The sequence below is a fragment of the Stenella coeruleoalba genome (genome assembly GCF_951394435.1).
Source record: "Stenella coeruleoalba genome assembly, chromosome: 16".
Lineage (NCBI taxonomy): Eukaryota > Metazoa > Chordata > Mammalia > Artiodactyla > Delphinidae > Stenella > Stenella coeruleoalba.
In genome coordinates this window covers 47,184,555-47,200,308 of record NC_137162.1, presented here as the reverse complement: position 1 = coordinate 47,200,308, position 15,754 = coordinate 47,184,555, and the positions used below count along the sequence as shown (strand labels likewise).

The 15,754-nt window shown below is 43.2% G+C and overlaps 1 protein-coding gene across 1 annotated transcript in view; it reads right to left on the bottom strand.

The window, feature by feature from the left end:
* Window positions 1-15,754, bottom strand: part of FRMPD2 (FERM and PDZ domain containing 2) — a gene marked incomplete at its 3' end in the record, with an annotated part of 98,401 nt that overhangs the window by 73,753 nt on the left and 8,894 nt on the right. The window contains exon 2 of the mRNA XM_079900255.1: window positions 1,389-1,514. Within this exon, the coding sequence (XP_079756381.1) occupies window positions 1,389-1,514 (126 nt within the window). The remainder of the gene's footprint in view (window positions 1-1,388; window positions 1,515-15,754) is intronic.

The following is a 15,754-nucleotide window of genomic DNA, read 5'->3' as shown; positions in this document are numbered from 1 at the left end:
ACCGGTGGCCCAAGAGTCTCAAGGTAAAAGGTAAAGAGAGATCAGATCCACCTGGAAATTAGCACAAGTCTGAGTTCTCTGGAGCCAATTCAGGGACCAAGATAGCCGGTCTTCTGGATGTACTATAGCTGTTCATCAGAACCTCCAGGGCGAGGAAGAGGGATTGAAGACTCAGGAAGAAGATGCAGCTGAAGGGACCGGTGCACAGCCTCCCCACGTGGGGACCCTCACCCTGACTGCGCATGTGTCATCTCCCGCATGGGAAGCCTCCACGGCTGGCTGGCAGTCCCCAAGCACGTGTGACTTCGAAGCTGACATCTGGGTGTGGGCACTCAGTGTTTGTTCCAGTTATGAATTTAAGGCCTCGAATCTCCAAATCCGTCTTTCAAGACCTGCTCCCTCCCTTAAGCATCTTTTACGGCGAGCGTGATGTGCAGTTTTCTCAGTAGAGGGCGCTGGAAAGACATTGCGGGAGGCGGGCTCTCCTGCTGTTTCGAGGGAGGTGGGGGAGCGGTCACCGGTTTGTGCTTAAGAGTGACGCTCTGCTCCTACGCACGTCCCTGGGCCACCCCTCGGGCCGACCTTGTCAAGTGATCATCTTCTCGCGACCCGGTCTACACGGACTCGTTGGGCTCCAGGCCTCCTGCCGGCACTAGGTCCCGGAGCTGTGGCTCACCTGCTCCCGCCCCCACCCAGAGGGTCACCTGTAGGCAAGTGCCTGTGCCTAGCTTGTCCGGTGACTGCAAACGGCTATGGCCAGGCAAAGCAGAGAACTTTGCCATCATCGTGGGCTGCAAGCACAGCTCCTCCAGCCGATCTGAACCCCAACCTGGGGAGGGGGCTTCCCTTCAAATTTTGTCCCTCACTGGGTACTGCCCTCAATCCTAGGGGGCCATGTCGGGTCTTCTTATATCTGACAGTTACTTTTCTATGGGAGTTATAAATAATTCTTTATATTAACCTCCCCTGTTTAGACCACTGAGTGTGTGGGTTCTGATGGGACACTAGCTGTTGCAGCATCTTGTAGGGGACCATTTTGCAGGTGCCAGCCATCCTGATAGCTGCCCCCTGCCTCCTGTCTCTGATTCTGCCCAGACTGCCCAGGTGTTGCGAGAGGCCCACAGAGCTGCAGCCGCTCTCTCCCTAGACACCATGCCCAGAAAAGTTGCAATACCAAGGCAAAAGAACTTTCTTCCAACTCTGCGGCATGCCATGGGTCCAAGAGACAGAGCTGCCCTCCCAGAGCAGCTCCATGGGTGGGTGTCCTTTGCCTACTCATTCTAATACCTCGGACGGATGACAGATCAATAAGCAGCACCCGGAAATGTGTCTGGGAAGCTTCACATTCAGCTCCCTGTGACTCAGCTGCCCCAGTCACACACTCTTACCACCACGGAGGTCTTCCAGGAGCCGCTCAGCAGCCAGGGACAAGAGGGACCAGATCTCCTCTTCAGACAGAGCTTCGTCCCGGACCTGCAGGGCACTGGCCAGAGTCACAGAGGCCGGGCTCATGCCTGCAAAGACACACGTGTGGCAGAGCCCTTGCAGTGTCCAGGAGCATGTCTGGACCAGCACTGGCCATGACAGCCCATGCATGGTCCAGCCCCCTCTGCAGCACACCAGCCCCATGTTTTATCGCTTACGTCCCCCTGCCTGGGTGCAGGGCCAGGCACACAGGAGAAGCTAAAGAAATGTTCATTGGTGGCTGGCTGGGTTCAGCTGGTTCTCAGTGAATGAGCACATAAATAAATAAACTCCCAGTTAAGTGTTAAGTCAATAAATGAACGAATGAACAAACAAACCATGAGAATGGTTCCCTCTGAGCTGGGCATGTTCTGTCACAGAGAGCTTCCTTGTCTGGGGAATGTCTCTCGCCTGCTGTCCTCTCTGTCTGGGAAAGTGGGTAAACAACGTTTTTTGCCTCCCAGACACGATTCATGTCTTTTCCTCTCTGGCTGCCACAAGCAGAGTTGGATTTGGTGCCAGAACCAGCCCTGTCTCTAATGATCACCAACACCTGCCTGAAGGGCAAGAATCAGTAGAAGGAATAGTAAGCCCTGTGTTTTGAAAAGGTGCAGACTCACAGGAAAGCAAGGGACTGATCTGCTGGAGAAGGAGGTGAGAAAGGCTGATCTTCTCTTCCCTCTCTTCTTAGAGGCTCTCTTTAAACTAAAGCTGACGTTTAAATGTCTGTCCCCCTGACAAAGCTGCCACCCACTAATCTCCAGTGTGGAGAGCCCCAGGTGCGGTGGCAGCAGGAAGAGGCCAGGCAGGCTTTTCCTAATCCATTTGCGTCACTGATCTTTTCTATAGCCGGAGCTCCGAGGGCGGGTGTGCTGAGTTGGGGGCAGGGTGGGGAGCACATTATGGCCCAGCCATCCCTCCATCCAACATGCTAATCCAAGCTCTCCACTCGCCAGCTGCTCAGCTCCCTCCACGCACCTCCAAGACCAGCCTCCTGCAGCCTGATTCCCAGGAGAAAGAGCCTGGCTCTTCCATCTGTCCCCTGAGGGTGAGAAGGGCACTGCAGCAGAGCCTAGACACTTTCTGTATGTGGTATTATTTACCACAAGGAGTCTGTGGAGAGGGACTGTTGATCCCATTTACAGGCAGGAAAGCAGTCCAAGGGAATCCAGGTAAACAATGATGGAATCAAAGCTGTAATCCAGGCCCTCACTTGTCTTTTCTTTTTTCTTCCTCCTACTTCTTCTTTCAAACTTTTCTTGAGACTTATGGACTAGGCATTCTCATTCTGCCACATTTTTCTAAATCTTTATAACCACAATGAAACACTGTCTAGTAAAGAAAAAACAATGGGACAAGATTATGATTCTCAAATAGGAAATGAAATCTCTGAATCTCAAAATGAAGTATCTCTCAAAAAATATGAAATGTGATTTTTTTTCTAGCTATTTTATGACTAGAAAAAATTGCATTAAATGTATAGAAAGTCTGGAGTCGTTAGTTAATACCATCATTTCCATATAGTAATTGAATGGAAAAAGGACAGCCTTTTCAACAAATAGTACTGGATCCATCATGAAAAAAACGCACACCTTATATAAAAATTAACTTAAAATGGATTATAGATTAATGTACAACATAAAACTGTACGTTTTTAGAAAAAATAAGAGACAATATTTGGATCTAGGACTAGGCAATGGGTTCTTAGACTTGACACCAAAAACACATGTCATAGAAGAAAAAATTGATAACTTGGACCTCTTCAAAATTAAAGACTTTTGCTCTCAGAAAGATGCTGTTAAGAGGATGAAAAGACAAGCTAGAGACTGGGAGGAAATATCTGAACATGTGTGAGGTGGTTAATGTTGCCATGTCTGCTTCTTCAGCAGATATTTCCTGTGTCAACTCTTAATATCAACTCTTGAGCAGAAGAACAATATTTGCCCATCACAGGCTTTTGTGCAGGGTTTTAAAATGAAGAGACTGAAACTGAGGACTTCGTGATTGTTGAGCATAATGTAGTCAACACTTTCCAACACATGCTAATAGGAGGAACAAAATGTATATACTGTATATATTCACATTTTCAATTTACCAAGCAGAGGGAAATGAAAATATGCACAATATGTAAAAGGGAGGAGGACAGTGCCTAGCACAAAACAAATATTATATAAGTGTTAACTTTTATGATTAAGATTGGACAGCACTGACCTAGTATTCATAGGGAATTATTATACTGTACTGAAGTATTACAAAAGTTATTATAGTGACAGATGGTCTTAGATCCTAAAAGTTCTATATTTGACAAACCAACATATTAAATTTTTCTTATTTAATAGCCAGCTAAGAGGGTTTAGGCTTGGTTGAATGAGATTTCTGCTCCTATTTTAATTTTGGAATGTAAATGTACTTACCATCCTGCTTGAAAATAAATTTTACTGCACTAGAAATTTGCCCTGAAAATTTATATATTGTGCCTCCTGTAGAAGGGACACAACACCAGCTATAGTCTTACAAAGGGATTAAACCTGAGTCATATCAGGTCTCTGTATCTAGCTGCCATTTTATGACCTTTAAAGGGTAAAGAATATATTGAACTACACAGAGAGTATGCCATTGCGAAATCCAAACTTGGGAAACTCTGCAAGTCAAACAGCCTAAGTTCTTCAGCAAGTGAATTATTTAAAAAAGAAGAAGGGAAGGAAGGAAAGAAAGAAGGAAGGGAGGGAGGGAGGGAGGAAGGAAAGAAAGAAAGAAGGGAGGGAGGGAGGAAGAGAGGAAGAAAGGAAGAAAGAAGGAAGGAAAGAAAGAAAGAAAGAAAGAAAGAAAGAAAGAAAGAAAGAAAGAAAAAGAAAGGAAGGAAGGAAGAAATGGAAAGGGAAAGAAAGAAGAGAGAGGGGGAAGGAAGGAAGTGAAGGAAGGGAGGGAGGGAGGAAAGAAAGGAAAGGAAAGGAGAAAATGAGGTAATGGGAATGCCAGAGTAAAAACCTCCAAAAAGCCCTCTCCTCCATAAAAGCAGTGATGAAACAAGCAGCCTTGTAGATATAGTAAAGATCAAAACAGAGTTGTAGCTCTTTCAAAACTCCATTGTCAGAGAATTATCATTATTTGACCTGTCTGGCAGTTCTCTGGAAAGCCCCTCTCACAATGTTTGCTATCACTTGACCCAATTCAGAGTTTGCCCAGTGCAAGCAGACTTTTCCCAGGGGACATTTCTCAAAAACAATCAACAGCAATTGTTTAACATTGCAGCTGCTGGAGGTAGCAATAACAGTTGGGCAAACAGCAAGCTAATTAAAAAACAAAACAAAATAAACAAACAAACAAAAACCTTAAAAGAAGAAACTGGGAAATGAGATATCTATAGTTACCTTTGAAAAGCTCCAGAAAATCCCTGAGAGGCGAAACACTCACCTCTGGCTGACCATGAGATTCTGAGAAAGTCCGAAGTGATAACTAAGACAGAGTGTGTACTGCCTGGCTGAGTGCTGAAGGCCTGTTCTCACAACACACAGAGCCCTCCAGCAAAGACTGGGAGAATTACTGGTTACAAGCACTTAAAGAAACCCCTGTCCAATCATTAGGTACCCACTAAATTAACTGAGTGGAGACTTCAGTGGCCACCATGACAAAGAGTACAGACTTACAAAATTAGTTGAAGAAAGTAATTAAACAAACAGCAAATGGGCTATGAAACAGTCATCATCAGCCTTTCACCAGCATGTTGTGATGCCTCTGGGCTTCTCTCCAAGTTTTTCTAAACAGTCTGGTGGGCGAGTGCATGCTACCGCTGTACCGTGGACTAAAAAGGGGATCGTTAACTATCTAAAGGATGGAGGGATCCCACCATATGGATAAACCCAGTCCTGCTGCCAGTGAGGATGCTTGGAAAAAGCATCCAGCCAACAGGCATAACATTTGGGGGGCGTTTCATTGCTGCACCCTCATCTCTCAAGCATCTTGCTGGATCTCACCTCCACTGCCTGAGTCCTCTGTATTGACTCCATTCTCTGAAGACTTCTGTGGTCATACAATAACCTAAAAGTCTCTTTTTCCATCTGAAACCCCATTGCCCATTCAGGAGTTTCCTGGGGCTCCCTTCCATAAGTTCTCGTGCTGTGGTACATCCTGTCAGCCACCAGCTTCCAGCAGCCTCGCAGCCGGGTCTAGCTTGGCCTAGAAGCTCCATCCATGACCTTGCTCTTTAGTGCTTCTTCTTGGGCTGCCCTCTCACGTGGGCCATGGTGGGAGCAGCCCTGAGCTTCATCTGTGAGATTGCCTAGTATATTATAAGCTCTGGCTACGAATAGAATGGTAGGTCCAATAGAACATCCTACCCTCATGAGGTTTACATTCTAGGGGGGATGGGGAGAAGGGGACAGACAGAGAGAGAGACTAGGCAGAACAAATAGACAAGGGGAAGCACTACAGCATGCCTTTGGTGTGAGGACACCTGAGCTGGAATGGTCCAGGAAGGAGCCTTGGAGAGGTGACATTTGAGCTGAGACTTGAAGGTCGAGAAGGTGTCAGTATTGGGAAGAACTTTCCAGGCAGAGGGAACACCAGGTGCAAAATCCCAGGGCATGGCAGATTCTGAGATCAGAGAGAAGCTGGGCAGGACAGGAGCATGGGGTGAGGGAAGCGAGCAAGGGGGCAGAGAGGTGTGAGGGGAGGCACAGAGCTGGTCAGGTGCACTTCTACCCAGCCTCTCTGGCCAAGGAGAGGAGTTTGCATATTTGCCTCAGAGCAGTAGGAAACTTGGCCTACCTGCTAGCTTGCAGCATAAATGCAACCCACGCTGTGTGAAGCCACTCTGTGTGAAGCCACACTGTGTGATGCCACGCTGTGTGATGCCAGGCAGAAGCCTTACTGACACAGCCACGCTGCTGAGTATGGACCAGAGCAGAGAGGGGATTACGATGCCTGAGGGCTGGAGTCTAACACCTTATCTCATTTCACCAATTCTGTACGTGGATATGGCTTTTCTCAAGGGCAAGGCTCACATCTACCCCCCCCCCCACCCCTCAGGAAGAACCATGTCTAATTCACCTAGACATCTGATGAGTGACAGTCACCGAGTGCCAGCTGGTGGATCAAGCCGCCTACCCGAGGGAGGCTGTGCCCTGTGCATTTGTTGCGGTGACATCTTACAGTGTTTGTAAAGTGCTGGCTTCTGAAGAAGTCAGGATCTCTACTAATCCTAATCATCTACTGACTGTGTAGTGGCTTTTGAACTGTGAGATTTTAGTCACGTTCCAGTATTCTGCCCTCACTTACCTCCTCTCCCTCACCCTCCACCAAGGCACAAGTGATGATCTCTGGCCTTAAACAAAGTATAGTTAGTGTGATTTACAACCCTCTGCAATGCCCTAGGAGACACTCCTGCATTGGGACAGAACTTGGACCAAGGTCTCTGGAGCTTCAAAGACCCTTCTTAGCTCAGGAGTTCAAGGGCCCACTGCCTAGGAAGAGAGGGCATAAAGGTGGAAGCGAGGGCAGCAGAGGAGACCTGTATGGTGGGGATGATGCCCAGTCTCTGGTCTCCTTGGGACAGGCCAGTGGTTGAATACTCCTTCCTTGAAACACTCCGTGTTACTTCAGATTCCTGGTTCCCCTAACTTTCTCAGTATTCTTTCTCCCTCTCGCTGTCCCTGAAATGATGTCCCTTACGATTCTATTACAGACCCTGTAATAGTTTCTTTTGGCTGCAGTAACAAGTTACCACAAACTTGTTGGTTTGTAGAAATTATTATCGCAAAGAAAACAGTCTCTCAGGGCTGAGATCAGTGTCAGCAGGGCCACACTCCCTCCAGAGGCTCTAAGGGAGAATCTGTTCCTTGTCTCTTCCACTGTCTGTGGCTGCCACCATTCCTTGGCTTGTGGCCACATCACTCCAATCTCTGCCTCTGTAGTCACCTCACCTTCTCCTCTTCTGTCTGTTTTAAATCCCCCTCTGTCTGCTTCTTACAAGGACATTTGGGATTAGGGCCACCTGGATAATCCAGCATAATCTCCCCATCTCAAGACCCTTTAACTTCACCACATCTGCAGAGTCTTTTTTGCCATATAAGGTAATATTAACAGGTTCCACAGACCAAGATGTGGATATCTTTGGGGTGTGCAGGTGGAAGGAGGCATTATTCAGCCTGCCATAGACTTTTTCATGCAACACTCTCTACCTGTTAGCTAAAAAAAAGACATGAACTTTGGGAGGTTGAGTCCCCAGCCAGGATTACAGGCTGTGAGCTTGGGCACACAGCATATGCATAACCTCTCCGAGCCTCAGTTTTGTCATCTTGGAAATAGGGTTAATCATGGCAGTTCCCTCATGGAACTGTTGGGAAGATTATATCAAAGTGCTCGATATATAAAAGGTGCTGAACTCATCTTATTTACCTCCTCTTTCCATCTCTGCTCCAACCACCCAGAGAGGGATTTTAAGCACCAGGGCTGCTGAGCAGCTTCCAAGTATGAGATTTTTAAGCTATGGTGTTAATTGTTTCCATCTGTCTGCCAGGATTGAGCCGCTATAAACTTCCCATTTTCAACCTTCAAAAAATGCCTAAAATATCTCAATGTCCCCAAAATAGACACCCTGGGGAGGGACCAGAGAAGGATGTGGGGCTCCCATAGAATCAAAGCTTTCAGAATGATCCTTGTTTCTCTCCTCCTTTTGTTCCATGTGTCTCCCTTCATTCCTCTCCCTTTGGACAGTCATTAAAAACCATCCATCTGCACTCAGGCCAAAATCTGAGCAAAACTTTGCAGAAGGCAAATGGCACCCTTCCCCCCAGGAGGAAAAGACAGCTTCTGCCTCATCTGGGCTCTGTTTAAAGCGGTAAAGGACAGGGCTCTTACCTTCCAGAACTCTCCCACAGTGAGCTCCTTGGAACCTGACCTCAAGTGACATTCTCTCCACACAGTCCCCGACCCTGATTTAAATACTGGCTGCAGCACCAGCATAGCATGACCTTGAACAAGTAAACTCTCAAAATCTCGTTTCCCTCATCTCTAAACGGAAATGATACTTCCTACCTTACAAGACAGCTGTGAGAAACAGAACAAGCTAATGGAAAAAAGACAACTAGCAGATAGCCTACCTTTCTTTAGTACCCCAAGGTGGAATCTTGCATTTCTAGATAAGAGAGTGGATACTAGTGTCCAGAAAAATATTTAGAGCATTTTAAAGTAGTGTCACTCCCACCTTCCATTCTTACATACCATTTTCCCAATTATTTGCCACTTTCCTATATTATCTGTCCTAATGAGGCAAGTTTTTTAATTTAAGTACGTTTATTTAAAGAGGAAACTGTATAATATACTTATAGTGAGTGAAAAATCAGTATTATTGGACATAAATAGAAGGTAATTATAACTAATTTTTTAATCATTGAATTCTTGCCAGATAATATTGCCTTCCAAATGCTCTGAGCCCAAGGCCTGATCTTTCACTGCGAAAGGAGCAATTCTTTCAAGAAATGTGAAAGGCCTTTGGCTCTGAACAGACTCTCTTCTTGACATAATCAGAATTAAAGTAAAATGTCAAAAACATAATTCAATGTCATTAACGCAGCCTGCATTCCAGCTGTATTCTTTGATCCTGCTTGTCCTTTGGAAAGTACTGTTTCACCCTTTTTTAAGGCCTCAGGGCCAGTTATAATGCAATCTGTACTCAGAGGGTACCAATTTTACTTACTTTATGATAATGACTTAAATTTTATTTTAAAGCAATGCCTTCTAAGGAGACAAGCCCTTTATAGCTTAGAGTTTTCATAAACTTGTATAATTCCCATAAAAATGTTTCAAAATAGGCAAATCAAAATGATCCCCATTTCCAGATGAGGAAACTGAGAATTTAACTGACAAAAGGTCACAAAAGTCACACGTCTAGTCAGTGCCATTTAAGCTTCTAAATGAGGGGAAGGGAGGAGTTGTAACCTAACGAGATTAATTAAAGCTATGTGTGTTTAAATTAGTATTCAATTTATTAATGTTGTGAATTTTAAAAGCTGCTTTTTCTTAAACCTTAAATTCAGTATTATGCTCCATTCATCTAGTGATTGATATAAAAAAAGAACCACTTGACAAGATATTTGATTAATGTTCAACTAATTCATAATATTAACCGTCAGGGTGTTCTCCAGAGAACCAGTAGTAATTCGCACAGTCAGAGAGGTTTGTTCACATACCTCTTCCCAGACTTCCCTGTGACCAAATTTTTAATTTTAACCTTCCAAGTCCCTGGCCAGCCAGCTAAGTTATTGGCCACAGCCCATGAGTCAGTATAGATTTGACCTCTGGCAATTTCTCTTTCCAGGAAGAGTCAACAACCAGGTACACAGCTAGAACTTCTGCCCACCGGGAGGACTTCCCTTCACCACTGTCCTCCTGGGTGGTCCCAGAGAGGTGCTGCAGCACTGTAGCTGTTCCACTTTGGGGTGGCACCAGCATATCACGCAGAACCATCTGTAAACCAGGCCCCAGGTCTTCCTCAGTTAACTGGTCATAGGGAACTCATCATGAGGCCACAGGTGCAGGCTGAGAGGGAACAGGCAGTGTAGCAGGAGAGGGGACCCTGGCCCCTGTAAACTACTTGTGCCTTCAGGGGCTGCTGAGCCAGATATCACATATACCACTTCCTGTGCACACCTAACTTCATGGCTTGGTGGGTCAGACTGCACCCAGCTCATGATGGGCGGCTCAGGTCATATGGTAACTTAGTGGCTCATAGTTAAGTGTTCAGCCTCTACTAAGGTCTAGTACAGGTCAAAAGATGTTCATCAAGAGAGTAGCTATCCTCAGATGATGGCAGGGCTTTGCTCTAAAATCCTAAGGGTCTGAAGGGTCTGCACTGTGATTCACTCCCAGGGGCCTGACAAAACTCCAAACACCTTTATCTGCCACAGACACTTCAAGCACCATTGGATCTGCTGGGTCATCTGGGCCAAGCGTCAGAGCAGCTCTGTTGCAGAACCTTCCCTTGCTCTGGGCCCTACTCATAATTAGCAGATTTTCAGGAACTTCAGTAAATTGGCTGGAGTAGCACAATCAAATGAGGAATATGTTTCCTTCAAAATCCAAAGAGCCCCACTAAGCACTGGGCCTTTTTTTTATTTGTAGGAGAGGCCAGATGCAGCAACTTATCCTTCACCTTAGATGGACTACTTCAACGTGTTCCACACCACTGGACCCCTAGAAATTTCACTGAGGTGGAAGGCCCTTGAATTTGGGGGAGATTAAATTCCCACTCTCTGACATGCAAAGGTCTTATCAATAAGTCTAGGTTAGTTGCTACTTCTCACTCATCAGGTCCAATCAGCATAATGCAATCAATGTAATGGACAAATGTGATAACTTGTGGAAGGGAAAGGTGGTCAAGATCCCTACAAACTAAATTATGACATAGGGCTGGAGAGTTAATATGCCCCGAAGGAAGGACACTGAAGGTGTATTACTGGCCTTGACAGTGGAAAGCAAACTGCTTCTGGTGGGCCCTACGAACAGGTATGGAGAAAAAGGCATTTGCCAGATCAATAGCTGTATACCAGGTACCAGGGGATGTGTTAATTTGCTCAAGCAATGAAACCACATCTGGAGTGACAGGAGTTACACCTTGATTAAGTTTGTAATAATCTACTGTCATTCTCCAAGATCCGTCTGTATTCTGCACAGGTCAAATAGGAGAATTGAATGGGGCCATGATACGAATCACCATCCCTGCATCTTTCAGGTTCCTGATGGTGGCTCTAATCTCTGTAATCCTTCCAGGAATGCAGTATTGCTTTTGGTTTACTATTTTCTAGTGGCTTCCACTTGGCCTTTCCCACAGTGATAGCCCTCACTCCATAGGTCAGAGAAGCAAGTTAGCATTCTGCCAATTGCTGAGTATACCTATTCCAATTATACATTCCCAAACTGGGTAAATAACCACAGGATGGATTGGAGTACCACATCTACAAAACACTTTAACAGCAACACCCAGATTAGTGTTTGATTGAATAACTGGGTACTATAGCCTAGCTAAGTTGACATATCACAAACTAACCATCATACGTATGATTAACATATTAAATACTCCTAAAAAATTAACTCCATTTTCAAAATTAGTTAATTAAGTTCTCTTGAATATTTGAACTGTATTTTAAACATTAATAATTTTAATTAGGCCAAAGCAAATTAACAAACCTATCAGGCCAAGTCTTCTTATATATATATACACAACTCCTATCAATATAATGAATAAAAGTAGAATAGCAAATAAATCAGGTTCTCTTAAACATTTCATAATTGTTTGGTGCTGATGCAATTAATATTGTGTTTATAATTTCAAATTCTAATCATCAAAGGACAGTTGACTATTTTTGAATCGTATGTGTCTCCCTTTAACTTCCACCCATAAACACTGTTTATAAACTTAACTAATTACATTCATATAATTTCACATTAAATCATTAAGTCAAGTATGTTGAGTGTTCTCTAATATGTCATATTTTCTTAAATATTTCAAATATCTTAAACATATTTCTTCATGATTACAAGGCTTATCTCTAAAGGAACATTACAATTATTAATGCTTTCTGCCTTTGTCTTCCCAAACTTTTGTTTTAGTTCCCCAGTGGAGGCTACTGGGTCTAAATATTTAGTTTATAGATTAGTTACAGACAGAGATTCTGGATCTGGGTCCAAGGTTTTGCAGATTAACTGGCTGAACTTTTAGCTTTGGGACTTTTCTATTCTACAACACAACCTCTTACAACTGGGAATGAACACTTTTTCGTGATGTTTACTTGCCTGAGTTGCATCAGTTGGTTGCATCACTGGCTCATTATGATTATAATTAAGTGCTTTATCATCCAAGTTATACTGTTAAAACTCTATACTCTCTTTTCACTTTCTTATCTATCTCCTGTATCTATTTTATCCACCTCCTCTCCATAGTTCTTTAATTTTCCACAAGTGTCTGAGAATACTCAAATACCCCACCCCTGTCCCAACAGGCCCGTGCTTCTCAGGGAATATTCACCGCCATGCAAAGTGAAAAGCAAACAGAGCAAGAAGACCCCACGTGACCATAATCAAGCCATGTTTAAATTCAGCCCATGTGGGCTCCCCTGGTGGCACAGTGGTTAAGAATCTGCCTGCCAATGCAGGGAACACAGGTTTGAGCCCTGGTCCAGGGAGATCCCACATGCCACGGAGCAACTAAGCTCGTGTGCCACAACCACTGAGCCTGCGCTCTAGAGCCCACGAGCCACAACTACTGAGCCCACATGCCACAATTACTGAAGCCCGTGCGCCTAGAGCCCGTGCTCTGCAACAAAAGAAGCCACGGCAGTGAGAAGCCCATGAACCGCAACAAAGACCCAACACAGCCAAAAATAAATAAAATAAAATAAAATAAATTTTTTAAAAAAGTAGAACTCTTCCTTGTGGAAGCTGAGAGAGAATGGCTTCAGATAATCCACCTTAAAAAAAAAAAAAAAAGCTTTATGGCAGTAACGAATGGGTGAATTTGAGGAACTGTGGGGGAGGGGATTGTAATACCTTGATTCAACCTTACTAAAAATTTCTGTTGAAATCCTAACAGTGTCAGTGGTGCTTAATGAAAGACTTCAAGTAAAGAAATTATTGACCCAATGTTTGAAAGCTCAGGGTTGGAAAGATTAGGGGGGAGATTAGTGATTTACCTATGAGGTATTGTAAAATTTAAGTTAAATTTATATTTATACTATAGCTTATTAAAATGGAGGTTCTGACTAAGTATTTGTTTATTTGCTTTAATAGTTAGTCTACTATCTCTGACTTGTAACCTTGAAACTGTGTGTTTGGAAACGTATATCACAGTTGTTAGAAGGCTTGCCATAGAGAAGCATGTTTGTTTCACCCAAAAATGGCAACAATGTTTGCAATAGGAAGTTAGGTGTGTCCAGTCCTGTAAAAACTAATTCACTATAACTGTAAGGCTTCTTTACATTTTACACTGCCTGAATATCTATTAAAAATATATACACAAAGATACTCTTAAAGGTAAAAATGTATATTAAAGGTTTTGTCTTTGTGAAATTTACTTTTGGAAATAATATAAGTGATTCTAACAAATGGACTTTGAAATACTATGCCAGGGACTTCCCTGGTGGTCCAGTGGTTAGGACTCCACGCTTCCAATGCAGGGGACATGGATTCCATCCCTGGTCGGGGAACTAAGATCCCACATGCTGTGTGGCAAAAAAAAAAAAAGAAAAAAAACATGCTACACAATGTCTCGTTCCTCCACAGATCTATAAGGTGTGTGCTGGGTGATGTTCCCAAGACCGCCCCCAGGTTCCATGATTCACTAGGAGGACTCAAAAGACTCAGTTTATAGTCCTAGTCATGTTATTATTTAATACAGAGAAAGAATACAAAGCAAAATCAGCAAGAACAAAAGGTAGATATGGCAAATAAGGGGAAAACAAGGCACAGGTTTCCACAGTCCTCTTCCAGTCAAGTTACAGAGGATGTGCTTATCAATTCCCCCAACAATGAGCTGTAACAACATAAGTGAAATATTGTCTACCAGGAAAGCTCATTACCCAGCGTTTTTACTGGGGGCTGACCACATATGCACCCTCTGCCTAGTATGCACCAAAATTTCAGAGTCCCAGAAGGAAAGTATGTATTCAGCATAAACCATATTATTTGCACCACCTAGGCACAGATAATGCCTCTTATCAGTTAGGGTGGTGGAGACTCTCCCGAAAACCAAACTCCCAGACATCAGCCAAGGGCCAACCTTTTAAGCAGGCTTTTCCAAGAATAGCAATCAGTCCAGCTATGTTGTCCTTTCTGTACAGAAGGTTAATATGGCTAGTGTACAATGAAGGAGAGGTAGAATGGAACAAGATGAGATTGAGGAGGTAAACAGAGGTCACATCATAGAGAAGTGTTCAGGCCATGGTAAGGCATTTGGAATTTTTCTGAACAAAATGGTAAATTAATGAAGAGTACATCTGTCAGGGTTCATCCAGGATAACAGAAATTAGGTTTTTCAAAAGGAAAAAAGTTAATACAAAAAATTGATTGTATAAGCAATGGAAGAGCTGGAAAGACGAGAGGATGGTTAGGAAAATGTCCAGCACAGAGAGTTGCAAGCATGTGACCAACTGATAGAATTCATACTTGTGAAAGATCACTCTGGCAGCAGGGTAGATGGTACAATTGAAAGGCTCCAGCATCCTTCTAGTGTAAGTTCCAGAAGAGAATGGAGGGAGAAGAGAGAAGGAGGATTTGAAGAAATAAATGAATTGCTGAGGGCTGTCCCTAGTTAAAGAAATGGGAGTCCTTAGGTACAAAGTACATTCAAGTAATGAACAGGATAAATCAAAATAAATTCACACCTAGACACACTGCAGTAACACCACACAACATCAAAGACAAAGAGAAAGTCTATATGTTATCATTCATAAAGATAGATTATCTATAAAGCAATTACACTAGTCTTGGAAATTATATCTTAACAGTAGCATATAAGCCAAAAAATTTTAGGGTACTCATCTCAAAGGTAGAAATCCAGAGAATTCCCTGGCAGTCCAGTGGTTAAGACTCGGTGCTTTCACTGAGGTGGCCAGGGTTCAATCCCTGGTCGGGAACGAAAATACTACAAGCTGCTTGGTGCAGCTAAAAAAAAAAAAAAAAACATAGAAATCCAATCTATAGTTTCCAAATCAGCAGATTATAAAAAGAATACTAAAAAGTTTATTAATCCAACAGAAAGTAGAAAAAGGAAAAACAAAGAAAAATAATGATAAATAAATCACACAAAATAAGACCAAACACATTAATAATATATCAGAAATCAATAAATGTAAAAAGATTAAATGTACCCATTAAAAGGCTGGATTTAATCTGTTTAGCAAAAGACACCATTACCATTAAAGAGTAAAACGCTAACCCAGAGGGGGAGATGATATCTGGAATACATATATCAAAAAAAGAACTTTTATCTAGAATGTATCAATATTTTAAAAACTACCACAAATCAATTTTAAAAGAACAGATGCAATAGGAAAAAATGGACAAAAACTTGAACAAGCACATCACAAAAAAGAATACTCAAGTGGCCAACAAACATATAAAAAATGTGCTCAACTTTATCAATCATCTGGGAATTCCAATTAGAATCACAATGAGATACCATTTTACACCCATCAGAAGGACTAAAATGAAAAAGACATAAAGTACCACGAGCTGGTGAAGATATAGAATAACTGGAACTCTCATATCTCATTGGCAGAAGTGTAAATTAGTACAA